The sequence below is a fragment of the Bombina bombina genome, chromosome 1 (genome assembly GCF_027579735.1).
Source record: "Bombina bombina isolate aBomBom1 chromosome 1, aBomBom1.pri, whole genome shotgun sequence".
Taxonomy (NCBI): Eukaryota; Metazoa; Chordata; class Amphibia; order Anura; family Bombinatoridae; genus Bombina; species Bombina bombina.
Genome location: NC_069499.1, coordinates 382543264 through 382562294, shown reverse-complemented (window position 1 = coordinate 382562294; position 19031 = coordinate 382543264). Strand labels below are relative to the sequence as shown.

The 19031-nt window shown below is 34.9% G+C and overlaps 1 protein-coding gene across 2 annotated transcripts in view; it reads left to right on the top strand.

The window, feature by feature from the left end:
• GTDC1 (glycosyltransferase like domain containing 1) overlaps positions 1–19031 on the top strand; it is an 849799-nt gene that overhangs the window by 758196 nt on the left and 72572 nt on the right. For both annotated transcript variants that reach the window (XM_053698268.1, XM_053698267.1), the window contains 2 exons: positions 2185–2255; positions 3230–3321. In XM_053698268.1, coding sequence (XP_053554243.1) covers positions 2185–2255; positions 3230–3321 — 163 coding nt within the window. The remainder of the gene's footprint in view (positions 1–2184; positions 2256–3229; positions 3322–19031) is intronic.

Genomic DNA, 19031 nt, shown 5'->3' with positions numbered 1-19031 from the left:
AAGGTGTATTTCCTCCAGAATACAGACATGTTTAACTCTTAAAATGCTAGTTTAATGTAATTATGTCTACAATAGTTTACTTTTTCAATTAAATTAAACAATAAGATCATTTTAAATCTTGGAAATTATTGATGTAAAGTATTCCTAAGCATTGTTAAAATTATCTTAATAAAGGACAAGTTTTCTTTTTTTTCATATTTTACATATTGGTGCACACCTCCATCTTTTTATTTATGTGTATTTACATACCAACAGCCATGTGCAATTTGTTATTCTGGATTTGCATAGATATTTGTGCTGCACTTTTTTCCTTATAAATCCAGCACCAGAAAAACCCGAATGCCACAGACCACTGTCATGTTTGGCATTTGTTTAACAAATGAATAACGAATTACACATGTCTACATACTAATATTAATTTAATGTTGAAAGACAGTTTTTCTTGTTAAATGTTAGGTGATTTTTGCAATTTGTTGTGTTTCTGAACTGAAACTAAATTCTTGTGTCACAGTTTGATAACTATACTCCATATTCTATAACCATTTGCTCTCACCTTTGTTCATACCCTCTGTGTGGCGACCTACTAGTCTAATAGGAACCACTTTTAATATACAGATGTATTTTTCAGGTTGGGGAACATGCTTTGTGCAAGGAAACTTTCATTGTGTTTTGCTTCTTGTTAAATAAAGGGATATTAACTATTTAACAGAGCTTCAGTAATCTATTATGTGACTAATATTTTTCAAACACTCTTCATTCTTTTTTTTTTTTCTTAGACTTCTCTAGAGTCCAGAAGAGAATTTCTCAAATAAAACAGTATAAGTCCCTAGCTATGTTGTTAAAAAGCTAGTCTGTTATTGCAGTAATAAAAATAAAAAAAAAATGTTGTATTATGATTAAAATGTGTTACATTCTTGCTATATAAATGTATATGTTTTACTCCTATAGCACAAGTTACCAAACTTTATTTTCTTTGTTTTCGAACATAATCAATTTGTCATTGCTGTAAAATACATTCAATTTAATACTTCAGAAATTAGTGTTTTGGCTCATCTTTAACTTAAGCAAAGAATATGTAACAAACTTAAATCATAAACTTAAATGTGAACTAAAATTCTTTGTAATGTAATAAGCATCCTATACATTTAAATAAAAATAAAAATGTTCTTGATATTTGATAACAAAATACTAAATATTTAGTAATAAAAAAAATATTGTGTGTGTATATTGTGTCGATCAAAATAATCAAGGGTAATGTAACCATGACCTGAAATAGTTTGGAGCAACTGAAAGAAAAAAATATGTTAAGGGAAAAAATGTTCCTTCTATGGTCAGCCTATCTGGCTGCATTTCAAATCATTTTACATAAACATAGTTAAAGACGTGTTTTGAATTTCGCTTGCATTTCTTCTGGCCAACAAAAATAAAAGTATATTTTTACATGTTTCGGACATGTCACTTTGTTGTCAGTAGGCCGTAAGACAAAAACTTACTTAGCATAACAGTTATTTTTTTTTATTTATTTTTTTTAAACGTAGAGATAGATGATCATAACGTAGATTATGTTTAAGAACAATATACCAGTTGGCATTAATTTAACACCTTAGTATATTTAAGGAAACAAATGTACAAATCTGAAACTTTGCACATGCTATGTTATCATATAATCCTCTCTAACATAAGCAAAAACTGGGTCTACTCAAGTCACACAATATATTTAAAAGGCTGTTAACAGAATTGCCGAATACTCACGAAATTATGCGCATTGCAGTATTGGAGAATCTGTTTTATAGTGCCTGACCATACGTTGAAAATGAACATCCTTGTTTTTTGCTGCATGATTAAGAAAATCTGTCCATACTTTACCGTGTTGTTGCATGTGTTTATTTGCTGATTACAAAATGTGTTGAGCAGCATTTAAAGGACAAAAAAAAAAACTACAGAGCTGTGCTTTGATTTATTCAGCGAACAAACATATGCTGCATGTTCTGTTCTGTATAACTCAGACATGATCCATAAAATTTTCAGTCAAAGGGAATAACTGTAAAATTTGAAAAGGTTCACAAAAGTTGATTGTGTTTAAACTTTAACCTGACTAGTTATTGACAAATATTAACTATTGAGAACGTGATCAATTTTACAGAACATTTATAAATGTATTAATGTTACTTTTTTTTATTTCAGGTTGGAAGCAGTGCATTGTGGGTGCTACCCCTTGTGTCCCAAATCGTTAGTGTACCCAGAAATCTTTAAAGGTATGTCAACCTCCAATATAAGCAATTGTGTCTCTGTTCATAAAACAGTGTTTAAGCCTAAAACCTGAACTTATGCAAGAGCAATTGTTTATTTGGCAAACAGAAATGTTAGTTAACAAAAAAAATGTGATGTAATACATTAGGCTGCGTTTAAATGTACCATCTGTTCTTTCACAATAACAAAATAAAGAATGTTTTAAAATAGGTTTTTACATTTATGTCGTGTGGCACCAATGTACTATAATATTGCAATAAAAAATACATATAAATAAATATCAATAATTGCATATTTTTTCACAATAGATAGATGATAGATAGATAGTTGTATGTATATATTTACTTCCCTTTATTGTACACTGAAAGGCACTATCACTTTAAATGGTAGATGCAACTGTTAGGGTGTCAGAGCAAAGGTATACTATCAAGATGGATATTTTTAGTGCTGACATTAATGAAAATTCATTTCTACTGGTGTGAAGTTTTTGGAAAAAATCTGAGGAAATAAAAATATGTTTTTACTAAATCCAGTGAGTGTGAGCAGTAATCTTCATTATATAAATATATGAATGCATATGTGTGAGTGTTTGTGTATAGCATCAAATATGTATATGTGTGTGTTTATTTACCATTACATGTATACAAAAATAAAAAAAAATTGTAGAGGTCATAATGCACAACTGCTATAGTAGTTTTGTTGAAAACCACATTTAGTCAATTTCCCTCATATGCATATTGTTACATTAGAATAATGTATTTTAATCACCCAGAGGAGATGTCTTTACAGCACAAGAACACTGTCTTATTTAGCATTAAACATCCTTGTGAGCTGAGGTAACCTTATAAAATCATGCTTAAATAATGTAAAACACAAGGCGGCACAGAGCAATATGCATTTTTAATTAGTAAAGTGACTAATATCGAGTGTGTGCTTTGAGGTTTTTGTTTCATTAAAAATGTATCTGTTTTTCCTGCAGCGGAATATCTGTATTCTACACCTGAACAGCTTTTGAAAAAGCTTCAGAATTTCTGTAAAAGACCTAGCCTAGTGAGGAAACATCAGTTCCAGGTAATTGCTGCAAACACTACTAAATATGATCTCTCCAAATTGATAGCATCTCGATTTTTTTTTTTATTAGTGTACTTATTTAGAAGGAAAAAAAATGTTATGTAGAGATATTCAGTGTTACACTAATAAGAATTAATTAAGCGACTTGGCAGTTGTTTTAACATAGGTCTGATGATATATATGTACTTAAGGCATGCAGCATCTCCTTTTAATTTATTGCATTTTAAAATGACTGTCCTGTACATTTGGACCCACGAGGCTTATAAAAATGAACCTGTATTCATGTAGCTCATTAGCTTTAAAGAAAAATTGAAAGAAATATCTTACAAATTATACTAATGAAGATAAATCCACTTCACTATTCAATTATTTTATCCTTGCACTAATCCAGGTGGATGTTTTCAGGTGCTGTTTTTATTATTCATTTTATTGACTTAATGAATTAATTAGCTTTTTTGTAACATTGCAAAATGTAAATGACATTTAAGCAATAGCTACTTTTTTTTAGCTGCAATTGAAACCATATGTAAACTAAACCTTTTATTCTACTTTGTTTTAATCATTTTAAATCCTATTCCAAGTGGTTGATTTAAAAACAAAAAAAAAAGAAATAGTTGAGCACGTATTTTTTTGTTCATATAGCAATTTATTTCTCTTCAATACTTGTAATCTGTTGACTTCATATATACATTTTGAGCAGGAATGAAGCCACTCTTAGCATTTTTCTACCATTCATTTTCAGATGAAGATGTGCAGTCAGATCTTGTTCAATTTAACTCTATCAATTCCAAAGAGACACACAAGCTCGTTTAACCCCTCAGATGACTCAGAAAGCTATAACAAATTGTATAGAAATGTGTTGCATCCTTCTATGGTAACAAAAAAGGTTACTTCATGGGTGTTGCTCAAATACACTGGTGATGTATATCCAATGTATAGTATAATTTTGCATCTGTAGGAAACAGTTAAACCATAGAAAGAAAAAAATAGAGGAACCAAAAATGCAATTTAACACCCAATTTCAAGCTCATTATCTTTCATTGTCTATTAACTTGGCAATGGTTCAGAAGGTAGCTCATAATAGTTTAAAATGCTGACTGCACACTTCCAATGCTCTGCATTACTTTGCGAGTCAGTAGAATTGTATGCAGGCTTTTAACCTGTAATGAAGGGAGTAGGGAACCCACCCTGAAGGCAAGCCATTTTATGATGTGTGGAACCCCTTAGGCCTTGATCAAGTATGTCTTATGTTTTATGCTGCAATCTGGGTGTTCTAATGTTTTGAAAAGGAAACAGAAATATCTAAGACAGCACAGTACATTGTACTATTAACAGCAAGGTTATTGCTTGTATTTTTGATGCCGTTTTAAAAATGATGTACTAAGCTTTTTCATTGCCCTAACAGGTCATACATTTTTAGATCCTTTTAAAAATATGTATACAATTTTCTTGAATATTTTATGAAGAAATTATCTGAAACCCATGGAATCTATTATCAAATTATAGTTTGATTGTATGTTTCCCTCTATAGGCCAATTTATTATTATCAGTTATTTGTAGAGCGCCAACAGGTTCCGCAGTGTGAGATATATTTATGAGGTAAACATTGAGAAATGATTGTTTATTCAGTAAATATATTCTAAAACTTTGAAGTAGACATTTTATTAAAGGTTCATGGCACCCTATGGACACAGCTTCTTCCAGCCAGTACAGTAGAAAAAATCAATTTAACACACTCCTCCATTTTTTTAGTTTTTAGTTCTTCTTCAGCTAGTTAAAGGGATACTGAATCCAAATTGTTTCTTTCATGATTCAGATAGAGCAATCAATTTTAAGCAACTTTCTAATTTACTCCTATTAACAATTTTTATTCGTTCTTTTGCTATTTTTATTTGAAAAAGAAAGCATCTAAGCTAAAGAGCCAGTCAATTTATGGTTCAGACCCTGGACAGCACTTGTTTATTGGTGGGTGAATTTATCCACCAATCAGCAACAACAGCCCAGGTTGTTCACCAAATATGGGCCGGCTTCTAAACTTACATTCTTGCTTTTCAAATAAAGATACCAAGAGAATGAAGAAAATTTGATAATAGGAGTAAATTAGAAAGTTGCTTAAAATTGCATGTTCTATCTGAATCACAAAAGAAACAATTTGTGTTCAGTGTCCCTTTAATGATTTTTTTCAGTTCTTCTATATTCAGCACACTGATTTGATCAGTTTCAATGTCCAAGGCCATTTAGTTAAAGGGAGAGTTTACTCAAAAATGTGCTCCCCTTTAATTTGTTCTCAATGATCCACTTTACCTGCTGGAGTGTATTACATTGTTTACAAGCATTCCCATTACCCTTATAATGGCATTTGAAATAGATTATTTAGCCTGTGGTATCCCCACCCATCCTGAAAGTTTTTGGCCTCAAGGCCAAGCTGTGTTAACACAGCCTGTAGAAGAAATTGCACTCCCAGTGGGGTATAGAAGAGATAAGGTAATCAAATGTTAATTTTCCATTGTTCTCTCCAGGTATTGGTGATTGGTTTATGGACAGATAAAGAAGCATGTATATGTACACAATTTGATAAAGTAATGAGATCTGATTATACCTACAAGCTCATCCCAATTTATTAGGTTGTGGCTTCAAAACACAAAATCAGCTAATTCCCCATTCCCCAGCTTTGCACAACCAACATTGTTATACTAATATACTTTATAACATTTAAACCTCTAAATTTCTGCCTGTTTCTAATCCACTACAGACAGCCTCTCATCACATTCTTTTTTTATTATCTTTTCACAACAAGAGACTGCTAATTCATGTGTGCCCTATAGATAACATTGTGCTCACTCCTATGGAGTTGTGCAGGACACAGATTGGCTAAAATGCAAGTCAACTCCTATGGAGTTGTGCAGGACACAGAATTGGCTAAAATGCAAGTCAATAGATAATTAAAAAATAGCCATGTGATAAGGGGGCTGTCAGAAGAGGCTTAGATACAAGGTAATCACAGAGGTAAAAAGTCGATTAATATACCCATTTTTGCAAAACTTGGAAATGGGTAATAAAGGGGTTATCTATCTTTTTAAACAAGTCCAATTGAATATGTCTGACAACCTTTTGAGTGCATTAACCCCATAACGACCAAGGACGTACGCCACACGTCCTCAAAAAAAATACAGTTAATGACCGAGGACGTGTGGCGTACGTCCTTGGTCTGGAAAGCAGCTGGAAGCGATCCTGCTCGCTTCCAGCTGCTTTCCGGTTATTGCAGTGATGCCTCGATATGGAGGCATCCTGCAATAACCCCCCTTGGCCATCCGATGCAGAGAGAGCCACTCCGTGGCCCTCTCTGCACCGGACATCGGTGGCCGGTATCGTTGGCGGGTGGGAGCTTACGTGGGAGGCGGGTGGGCAGCCATCGATGCTGTGTGTGGAGTGGAGGGGGGTGGGATCGGGGGCGGGACCTACGGGGCGCGCGCGGGAGCGCGCGCGTGCACGGGGGGTGGTGGGCGGCGGGCGCGTGCACGGGCGGGAGCGGGTGGGAACCGCTACACTACAGAAAAAAAAAAGTTCAAAGTAAAAAAATAATAATACATTTTCAGCATTATAAATTTAATCTAAGGGATCTGGAAGGGGTTGGGGGTTGGTCTTGGTGGGGGGGAAAGCTACACTACAGAAAAGGGAATTTTTTTTAAGAAAAGCCACATTTTGTACAAAACTGGGTACTGGCAGACAGCTGCCAGTACCCAAGATGGCGCCCATTAAGGCAGAGGGGAAGGGTTAGAGAGCTGTTTGGTGGGGGATCAGTGAGGTTGGGGTCTAAGGGGGGATCCTACACATCAGCATATGTAAATATGCTTCTTTTTTTTTTAAAAAAAAAAGAGGGCCAAATACCTTTTATTTTAGTACTGGCAGAGTTTCTGCCAGTACTTAAGATGGCGGGGACAATTGTGGGGTGGGGGAGGGAAGAGAGCTGTTTGGGAGGGATCAGGGGGTCTGATGTTTCAGGTGGGAGGCTGAGCTCTACACTAAAGATAAAATTAACCCTGCAAGCTCCCTACAAGCTACATAATTAACCCCTTCACTGCTAGCCATAATACACGTGTGATGCGCAGCAGCATTTAGAGGCCTTCTAATTACCAAAAAGCAATGCCAAAGCCATATATGTCTGCTATTTCTGAACAAAGGGGATCCCAGAGAAGCATTTACAACCATTTGTGCCATAATTGCACAAGCTGTTTGTAAATAATTTCAGTGAGAAACCTAAAATTGAGAAAAATTTAACGTTTTTTTTAATTTGATCGCATTTGGCGGTGAAATGGTGGCATGAAATATACCAAAATTGGCCTAGATCAATACTTGGGGTTGTCTACTACACTACACTAAAGCTAAAACTACCCCAAAAAGCTCCCTACATGCTCCCTAATTAACCCCTTCACTGCTGGGCATAATACACGTGTGGTGCGCAGTGGCATTTAGCTGCCTTCTAATTACCAAAAAGCAACGCCAAAGTCATATATGTCTGCTATTTCTGAACAAAGGGGATCCCAGAGAAGAATTTACAACCATTTATGCCATAATTGCACAAGCTGTTTGTAAATAATTTCAGTGAGAAACCAAAAGTTTGTGAAAAAATTTGTGAAAAGTGAACGATTTTTTGTATTTTATTGCATTTGGCGGTGAAATGGTGGCATGAAATATACCAAAATGGGCATAGATCAATACTTTGGGTTGTCTACTAAAAAAAAATATATACATGTCAATGGATATTCAGAGATTCCTGAAAGATATCAGTGTTCTAATGTAACTAGCGCTAATTTTGAAAAGAAATGGTTTGGAAATAGCAAAGTGCTACTTGTATTTATGGCCCTATAGTTTACAAAAAAGCAAAAAACATGTAAACATTGGGTATTTCTAAAATCAGGACAAAATTTAGAAACTATTTAGCATGGGTGTTTTTTGGTGGTTGTAGATGTGTAACAGATTTTGGGGGTCAAAGTTAGAAAAAGTGTGTTTTTTTCCATTTTTTCCTCATATTTTATAATTTTTTTTATAGTAAATTATAAGATATGATGAAAATAATGGTATCTTTAGAAAGTCCATTTAATGGCGAGAAAAACGGTATATAATATGTGTGGGTACAGTAAATGAGTAAGAGGAAAATTACAGCTAAACACAAACATCTCAAAAATGTAAAAATAGCCTTGGTCCCAAACGGACAGAAAATGGAAAAGTGCTGTGGTCATTAAGGGGTTAAAAGGTCATAATACCCAAATGTTTAAACACTTGAAAGTGCTGCAGCATAGCTGTAAAAAGCTGACTAGAAAATATCACCTGAACATCTCTATGTAAAAAAGAAATATATGTTACCTCAAAATGTCCTATGTATTCAAACCCCATTGCAAAGGACTTTAAGCAGCAAATCAGTATGCCTGTCCCGGGACAGGCAAGGGAGTGAGCCCCATGCAGACTCGTGTTATTTCCCTATTCAATTTAAGGAAGTTTACCATGAAATCCCATGAGAGTTAACTCAAATCTCATGAGATTACAGTAAAATAGTTCATGACCACAGCACTGTTGATGCTGATTGCCTGCTTTTTATTTCTTCATTTTTTTATTTTATTTACCTGCAGCTGGACAGCAGCTGAAGTATAATGTTTTGCACAGGACTTACTCTGGTGAGCTTAGGAAATTGTGAGGTAAAATATCTTCCTTTTTTACATAGAGATGTTCAGGTGATATTTCTTGTCAGCTTTTTACAGTTATGCTGCATCAGTTTCAAGAGATTTAGCATAAGAGTATTATGTCCCTTTAAGTAATTTGTTGTTTTCTATGTTAGTCCTCCAGTCTTAGGTGAATATCAGGAACATGATCTCCTTTAAATGAAATCCTGATTGATTAATCTTATAACCAACCAGGGTTGCTTGAAATTCAAATAAGATTGACCCTCAAACTAAGCTCAGGCTGTGTGAGGAAGTGGACTTGTTGTTGTAAACCAGAAGAGGCTGGAGAAAAGCACTCAAACTCTACAGCTGGACTTAATTTAAAAACTTTCTGGGTTTAATCAATTTGTGATTTTGATGTTAGGGAATTCTATAGGATGTTCTTAAATGTTAAGGGAGGGTATAATTAGAAGGAATGTGTAAGAATTCTTCAATTTAATGTGGTTAAATTGGGGGAGGGTGTAATGGGGGTATCTTGGGTGATAGGGGTACTGTTTTTGGGGGGTCATCCCTTATTTGTGCTGGATTAATTGTAGTGGAGGCAAGTTGCAATTAGATTTTATTGCAGTTGACTTAATAAATGTGGAGGGCCAGTTATTTTGATAGTCTGCATTGAGTTTTAGATTACCTCAATGATAGTGTAAGGACTTTACGCTAGGTCGAGAGCACTACAGAAAAAAGGGATATAGCAACATTTGACTCCATTTATGAAGCTGTGGGTGCAGCTTTGAGGCTGAGCATTGCAGGCTTGTGCAAGCAAGCCTGAAACACTAGTTAAGTAGCAGCAGGCTTAAGACCTCTACACTACTAAAGACTCGAAGTCAGATCTGATTGGGGTGATTGCCATGTCCTGCTCTCAAGTAGTATGTTGCTTGGAACATAGCTGCCCAACCACTTGCTTTCTTTGTGTTAAATGCAACCAGTGAGTAAAGCTTTTTAGGGCTTTGTGATAAAGAGGGCGCCTAGGGCTAAAGGTATCAAACACCAAAAGTATCGTATAATAAAAGATACTAGACACATTTTAGGGATAGTGTCTTTTAGAGAGGTGCTTGGTATCAGCTCCTTAGCGCACTTCTATTCACTTTTTTCCTCACACTTTGTGTTAAATGCAGGCAGCAAATACTGCCCACTGCTCTCAACATACGGGGCCGACAAGGTTCCTGGAGGCCAACCTTGTCTGTCGGGCCTTTGAAAGTGGGGCCAATAGTATTATTAAAAAGTGGGGCCAATAGTATTGACAGATGTAGTATGCTGTCACCACTATAGTTGCTTTCATTTGAAGTTATAGTTCTCCCTACACAAATATTTTTGAGCACATATAAAGTGTAGATTGTGCCCTCTGTTTCTGTAGCTTGTTTAGGTCTGAAGCTTTAATGTGATTCTGCTATAATCCCATTATCCTATTGATTTTGTAGCCATATTTTAATTGGCTTTTTAAGACTATTGCATGCTGATTATTACTCTGAGGGATTTTCTGGGTACAAGCTTGGTTTCTTGAGAAGGAGGTTGGTGATAGTGTGGTGTAAATAATTCTCTGGTTGCTATAGTGTGTACTGGAGAGATCAGAGCTGAAGCAGGAAAGGTTAAGGTCTTTGTATGAAATACTTACAGATCAGACTACTGGGACACATTTCTACCTGCTCTAGAAGTCCAAGTACATATACCTACCATACCATTACTAATATGTTTTGTAATACAATTGAGAATTAATAGATTTATTGGCATATATAAAATTGTTGTTGTTATACATATCGTTTATGAAAACATCTGTATGAAATTAAATGAAAATATTGAGGGGGAAAAAAGAATAGGATTTTTTTTCATTTTGTTTTAGTTCTGTTTGAAACTTTCATGAAACCTTCTAAAACCTGCTGAACTGATCTTTCCCATAAACTATGAGCCTTCCTCAAAGCTTGTTTTTAATGAAATTAAACATCAAGGGGATCTGACATATTGCTCATGGATTCACTTATATGCAAATAATCACATTTAACTATGAACATTTACATTACTTTACTTATCATTTTGACTACTTTGTTAAATTGACTTGTCCTAAAACCCATTTAACGAAAGTTTATTTTATTATTGATGATGCTAATAAAAGGTTACCCTCTATAAAAACAGAACATTTAAGTATATTACCAAACATGTTAGCATCCACTAATCGAGTTGTCCCATTTCCATATTGTGTTGTAAAGAACAAAGATAATCATTATCTTATATATCCTACTCTCCTTCCACAAATCAGTGTTCTTCTTCTTTATATTTTATTTCTCTCACTAATATATCTAAATCAGACTTTGTCACCATGTTTTGTTTCTGTGCTGTTGATTCTGTATGTACATTTAAATATTTTATTTAACTGTGTAGTCTTTTTTTTGTTGGACTCTCCATACTGCCATATGCTATATGACTTACCTGCCTTTCAGCTAGATTACAAGTTTTGAGTTTTGAGTGAAAAAGCATCGTTATGCTTCATAATGCTGCTTTTTCCCTAATGCCGCTATTACAAGTCTTGCAGGTATAGGTGTACCGCACACCTTTTTGGCCATCATGCAACGTCAGTACCGCACTTTTTTTTTCAATGGGACTCCTATAGCACCGGTATTACAAGTTTGTCTGGGAGGCCAAAAAGTGAGCGGCACACTCTATACTGACAAGATCTGTACCGCCATCTAAAGTCAGTAGTTATGAGTTTTACGTTACAAATCTGTAGCATAAAACTCATAACTAAACTGTTACAAAGTACACTAAACACCCATAAACTACCTATTAACCCCTAAACCGAGGCCCTCCCGCATCGAAAACACTAAAATAAAATTATTAACCCCTAATCTGCCGCTCCGGACATCGCCACCATTAAAATAAAATTATTAACCCCTATTCCGCTGCTCCCCGACATCGTCGCCACTATAATAAACCTATAAACCCCTAAACCGCCGCCCTCCAGCATCGCAAACACTATTTAAAGATTTATAACCCCTAATCTGCCATCCGCCACTATAATAAACCTATTAACCACTAAACCGCAAGCCCCCACAACGAAATATACTAAAATAAATTATTAACCCCTAAACCTCTGACCTCCCACATCACTAACTCTACATAAATATATTAACCCCTAATCCTAACTTTAACGTAACCCTAAGCCTAACACCCCCTAACTTAAATATAATTTTTAAAAAATCTAAATAAACCTTACAATTATTAAATAAATAATTCCTATTTAAAATTAAATACAAACTTACCTTTAAAAAAAAACCTAAGCTAGCCACAAAATAACTAATAGTTATATTGTAGTTAGCTTAGGTTTTATTTTTATTTCACAGATAAGTTTGTATTTATTTTAACTAGGTAGACTAGTTAGTAAATAGTTATTAACTATTTGCTAACTACCTAGTTAAAATAAATACAAACTTACCTGTAAAATAAAACCTAACCTGCCTTACACTAAAAACTAACATTACAATAAAATGGAATAAATTAAATTAATAAAATACAATTTACTAAATTACAAAAAAATAAACACTAAATTACAAAAAATAAAAACGAAATTATCAAAAATAAAAACGAATTACTCCTAATCTAATAGCCCTATCAAAATTTAAAAGCCCCCCACAAAATAAAAAAAAACCTAGCCTACACTAAAATGCCAATGGCCCTTAAAAGGGCCTTTTGCGGGGCATTGCCCCAAAGAAATCGTCTCTTTTACCTGTAAAAAAAAATACAAACACCCCCAACAGTAAAACCCACCACCCAACCAACCAAACCCCCCAAATAAAAACCTATCTAAATAAACATTGCCCTGAAAAGGGCATTTGGATGGGCATTGCCCTTAAAAGGGCATTTAGCTCTTTTACATTGCCCAAAACCCTAAGCTAAAAAAAAAAAACACCCAAAAAACCCTTAAAAAAACCTTACCCCCGACGATCCACTTACAGTTATCGAAGTCTGGACATCCATCCTCCTCCAGCCGGAGAAGTCCTCATCCAAACGGCAAGAAGTCTTCATCCAGGAGGTCTCTTCGATCTTCATACACCCGGCGAAGTCCTCATCCAAGCGAGAAGAAGTCTTCATCCAGACAGCATCTTCTATCTTCATCCATCCGGCGCGGAGCTGGTCCATCTTCAAGACATCCGGCGCGGAGGATCCTCTTAAAAACTTGTAATAGCAGCGCTATAGGAAGGTGAAATACCGCTAAAAATGTTGCGGTCGTTAATTTCCCTATAGCGCTCAAAACTCGTAATCTAGCTGTTTATTTCTTATAAGCATATTTGTCATAAAAGCCTGCAATGTTTCCATGCAGAACCAAATCATTTTACTTTTTATTTTACTTTTTTTTTTTTTAAATGTATAGGAAAGTCATTAATAAACTTGCATGATTCAGGTGGAGCATGACATTTTAAGACACTTTTAAAATCACTTTTATTTTCAAATGTACTTTATTCTCTTGGTATCCGTTGTTGAAAAGTAATATGTTCATATCCTAGTTGGAGCTAGCTGGTGATTGGTGCCTACACACATTTGTCTCTTGTGATTGCCTCGTTAGATATGTTCAGTTAGCTCTCAGTAGTGCATTTCTGCTCCTTCAGCAAAAGTTAATTCAACTATATACAGCACCTCACCAACTCCTTATCACATATGAACGACTGGGATTACTGCATCCACCCCTTCGCAGAAATCAAATATCCAAGAATATTCCCACAGCACTATGGAATGTTTCAAGTTTTTTGGAAACATACAGGACCAGGCCATAACAGGCGACGTTTGGGGTTCAATCACTCTTAATCATGCCTTTTCATGTCCCTTTAAGCATGTCGACTGTATTTCATAGTTGCAGCTAAAGTTGCTTTTTTCAACTTGGGTGTTTGAAACTAGTAGGAAATATATATTCTCTTCATTTGTACACAAGTGATACTTCTGTATTTATTCATTCATTAATTAAATGTGGGCAAAAAGGTGTCCAGCTTGGTAATGTTTAGCCTTTTGTTTATTAACTTTTTATGCCCAAACTAAACTGAATCTATAAGTAAATGTGGGCATGGGCATACTTCTGTGTTCTCACACTGCACTGTCAGTGTCCATATTACCTGGCATCACTGGGTATTTGAAGGAGGGTAGCTAGCAACCCCTGCCTTCTGGTTCCATTGTTTTATATTTTTATCTGTATTTTTTGTATTTTTGATTTACAATAAATCAATTTTTAATTTTGTTCATTATACATTGGAACCGTGCCTTTCCTACCTACCTGTTACTCCTTAGGGAGTTATAGGCTGCATTTGTTGCAGTCTATTCTGCAGCTTTAGTTTATAGTCTCTATCCTTTGAGACTCTTCTATATATTTTGGAGTACCTGTGTTCCTGTGTTCCAGTGCCTGTGTTACCATTATATCAGTAAGCTGGTTTGCTGCTAAATATCCAGCTTGTGCCTAATAGCACTGTCTGAGTGCTCTTCACAAATGTGAGTACACTGAATGAGATACTACACTGATATCTTTTTGGTTTATTACTGGTACACACAGCGCCCTGTTTTGTCTTATCTTCTCCAGATTTGATGTCATTTTGTTTCTGCATTCAGTGAGCTGGGTTGCTGTCAAACACCCAGCCTGTTTCCAATAGCACTGTCTCAGTTCTCTTTGCAAATGTGAGAGTACCCTGATTAGGTAATGGTTTAGCCTTTTGTTTATTAAAGGGCCATAATACCCAAATGTTGAAACACTTGAAAGTGATGCAGCATAGCTGTAAAAAGTTGACTAGAAAATATCACATAAACATCTCTATGTAAAAAAGAAAGATATTTTACCTCAAAAGTTCCTCAGTAGCCACATCCCATTGTAAAGGACTTCTAAGCAGCAAATCAGTATGTCTGTCCCGGGACAGCTAAGGGGTTGAGCCTCGTGCACTCTCATGTTATTTCCCTATTCAGTTTAAAGGAAGTTTACTATGAAATCTCATGAGAGCTAAGTCAAATCTCATGAGATCACAGTAAAAGAGTTCATGACCTCAGCACTGTTTATGCTGATTGGCTACAGTTAATTTCTTCATTTTTTTATTTTGTTTTACCTGCAACTGGGCAGCAGCTGAGTATAACTTTTTACACAGAACTTATTCTGCTGAGCTGAGGAGATCTATAAATAAATGTGGGCATGGGCAGACTTCTGTGTGCTCACACTGCACTGTCAGTGTCCATATTACCTGGCATCACTGGGAAGCTGTGAGCTTGCGTAAGACAATACCTGCTCTATTACTCTACTTACTTAAAGATAGTTAAAGGGACAGTGTACACTAGAATTTTTGTTGTTTAAAAAGATAGATATTATTATTTATTTATTACCCATTCCCCAGTTTTGCATAACCAACACAGTTATAATAATACATGTTTTACCTCTGTAATTACCTTGTATCTATGCCTCTGCAAACTGCCCCCTTATTTCAGTTTTTTTTGACAGACTTGCATTTCAGCCAATTAGTGCTCACTCCTAGGAGCTTCACGTGCATTAGCTCAATGTTATCTATGTGAAACACATGAACTAATGCCCTCTAGTGGTGAAAAACTGTCAAAATGCTTTCAGATTAGAGGCAGCCTTCAAGGTCTAAGAAATTAGCATATGAACCTCCTAGGTTTAGCTTTCAACTAAGAATACCAAGAGAACAAAGCAAAATTAAATTAAAAGATAAAGGTACATTTGAAAGTCTTTTAAAATTACATGCCCTATTAAAATCATGAAAGTTTACTTGACTGTCCCTTTAATAGATATACATTTGATTAATAATCAATGTAATGTAAATTAAACTGATGGGTGGGCTAAGTTTATTTTTTATTTTGTTATATCTCTACGGATGCATACAGGGAGGATCATTTGTATACATATCTCAGATACATACAAATCGTACCTATAACTTAAATAAGAGTAAATAGTACTATGTGTAGGCCCATAACAGCTACTTATTTTATAGTTCCCAACCAAATTAAAAGTAAACTACTATCTAAATTGAAATATTTCTTTATTTTTGTCACAGTGAATCCTGCTAATTTCCAAAAATAAGGAGACATCCATACTATGGTATAAAAAATCCAAATATTAGAAATAGAATGAACTGGTCATGATATAAAAAAAAGTAACTGAGAGGAGACACCAAAAGCTCCCATTATGCCATCTCAGCAAAAAAATATGTATGTATCTGTGACAAAGCACCTTGTACAAATATTTCTCTTATTCACGTGAAACAGTGACAATGAGACTGGTGCGCTAAAATCTCTCACATAATGGACTTCTTTGGGGGGGGGGGCGTACAGTTAAATTTATTTGGGATATGGTCTAATCATATGGCTAGAATATCTGCTAAAACTATGTATAGACCTCAAATACTATAGTATTGCCTCTTTTTTGGTTAGAATCATAGACTGGAGTAACAATGTGCAAAATAAGGAAACATGTCCTCCTGAAACATTCCATATCTAACTTCCCACATCTTGGTAGCTTGTGTTGGTTAAATCTGTCACAACAGAAATCCTTAGATACCCCGTCTACTATAGTTCTAGAAACCTTTAAAGGGACACTAAACCCAATTTTTTTCTTTAATGATTCAGATAGAGCATGCAATTTTAAGCAACTTTCTAATTTATTATAAATTTTTCTTCGTTCTCTTGCTATATTTATTTAAGAACAGGAATGTGATGCATAGGAGCCGGCCCATTTTTGGTTAAGAACCTGGGTTATGCTTGCTTATTGGTGGCTATATGTAAGCCTCCAATAAGCAAGTGCTATCCATGGTGCTGAACCTAAAATGGGCTGGCTGCTAAGATTTACATTCCTGCTTTTAAAATAAAGATATCAAGAGAACGAAGAAAAATTGATCATAGGATTAAATAAGAAAGTTGCTTAAAACGTCATGCTCTATCTGAATCATGAAAGAAAAAATTTGGGTTCAGTGTCCCTTTAAGTTATGGGGCCGTGTGATAGAATATTTACCTGATATTTCGGGAATTCCTTCCCCATTAACTCCTACCCTTTGTAATTCTATGTTCTCAGGTGGGAAAATGCTACACCTATAAATCCCTGCACTATAGACTCATTGATACTTTGTACTACAGAACTAGAGGGTGGTAAACTGAAAAAGAACGCGGAATTAACAAACCTGGGAGTACAACAAGTTAAACTTATTAGGCCCCTTACACCATTTGAATATCTATGTTATTCACATAATGCCACTAAAGGGAAGTTGTTCACTGTCTATAAGCAGCTACTTTTATTTCACTCTTGAAATCTTCCCTCTTATGTACATGCCTGGGAGGAGAAACGCCAGATTAAGATCTCTGAGAAAGATTTCTCCACAATATTCTACCAAATGGGTTAATCTTCCTCATCAATGGGTATCAAAGAAACTAACATGAAACGTTTGTGTTGCTGGTATCTTACTCCACATGGGTTAGCAATGATTTATCAGAGCTCTTCAGCCTTGTGTTGGAGGTGATATGGACATGAATGTACTATGTCACATATCTGGTGGTTTTTCCCTTATATAATACCATATTGAAAATAATAACTTTATTATATGACCCTTACATATGTTACAGTTAGTTTAATAAACATCCTAAAATTAAATGTAAACTACATCTAAAACATCTATTATTATCGGTTATTTGTAGAGCGCCAACAGATTCCGCAGCGCTATAAACAAAGGGGAGTACAACAAAACAATTATAGGGTAGAGGGCCCTGCCAAGAGTTGCACTGTTGTAGTCAGCTCTTAAGAATGTGATCTACAAACAGCTGGACTTTTAGGCTTGCATGCTAAGGAGGTTCAAGGGATTGCAGTGGAGGAGAGGAACTGGTATTAGGAAAGTATAATTCTTAATTGTGCAAAACAGATAATCCCCAGATTATGGGAAGAAGCTGAAGTGCCAACCCTTGAAAATTGGAAAATGGTGTCTCTGATTTTGTCCTTGGAAAAGTACCACTACCTTATACTAAATCAGCTTGATGATTATCTTGCTATGAAGTTCATATGGGACAAATATGTATATATACATATATATATATATATATATATATATATATATATATATATATATATATATATATATACAATGTATGTAAAATCTCTATGAGAGTCTATATCCTTCTTTCTTTCTCTAAACTGCCTTTTCTAGCCCCATCATTTGATCTACTTAGCATGATTGTAAATTATATTATACACCATTACAGTGACATTTTATAATTTAATATATGTATCTTTGGAGATATAACATCTCGCTGTGACATCTTTTGAACAACTATAATGTAGTGTTTGATATCTTAATAAAGTTTATTTGATAGGCTGATGAAGTGCAAGTAGTGGAGTTCTTTCTGGAGTTTTGTGAAAAACGGCAGGTCTCAAAAAGTATTAAATGTTATAACAGTATTTTGGATTCTATTCAAATATCACTCTTAAAGGGAAATGAAATCCAATATTTTCCTTTCATCGAACAGATAGAGCAAATATTTTACGCAACTTTTCAATTTAATTCTATTATCAATGTGGCCTCATTAGTATCCTTTGTTAAAGGAGCAGCAATGCGATACTGGGAGCTAGATTCTGAGCACATCAGTAAGCCAATAATAAGCAGTATATATATGCAGCAAGTTAATTGAAATGTTGTTCAAAATGATATGCTCTATCTGAACCACAAAGTAAAAATGTTGGGTTTCATGTACCTTTAATTCACTATTATAATACAAGTGCAATGAGTGCACTAAAGTTGCTCCTTGCATTAATCCATTATCCAAATATAGGACAAAAAAGTTTTGGCAGTATTAAGATGCTCTGGTTAAAAAATCCTATTGGCTGTTGCAATCAAAAGCTTTGAAATGAAGACTTTAAATGCTAAACAGCATTATAAACCTAATTCAACACAGAATATATAATTAAACTAAGTTAAATGAAGAAAAACATTTGCTAAACAGCATTATAAACCTAATCATATAATCACACAACACAGACTTCACTTGCAT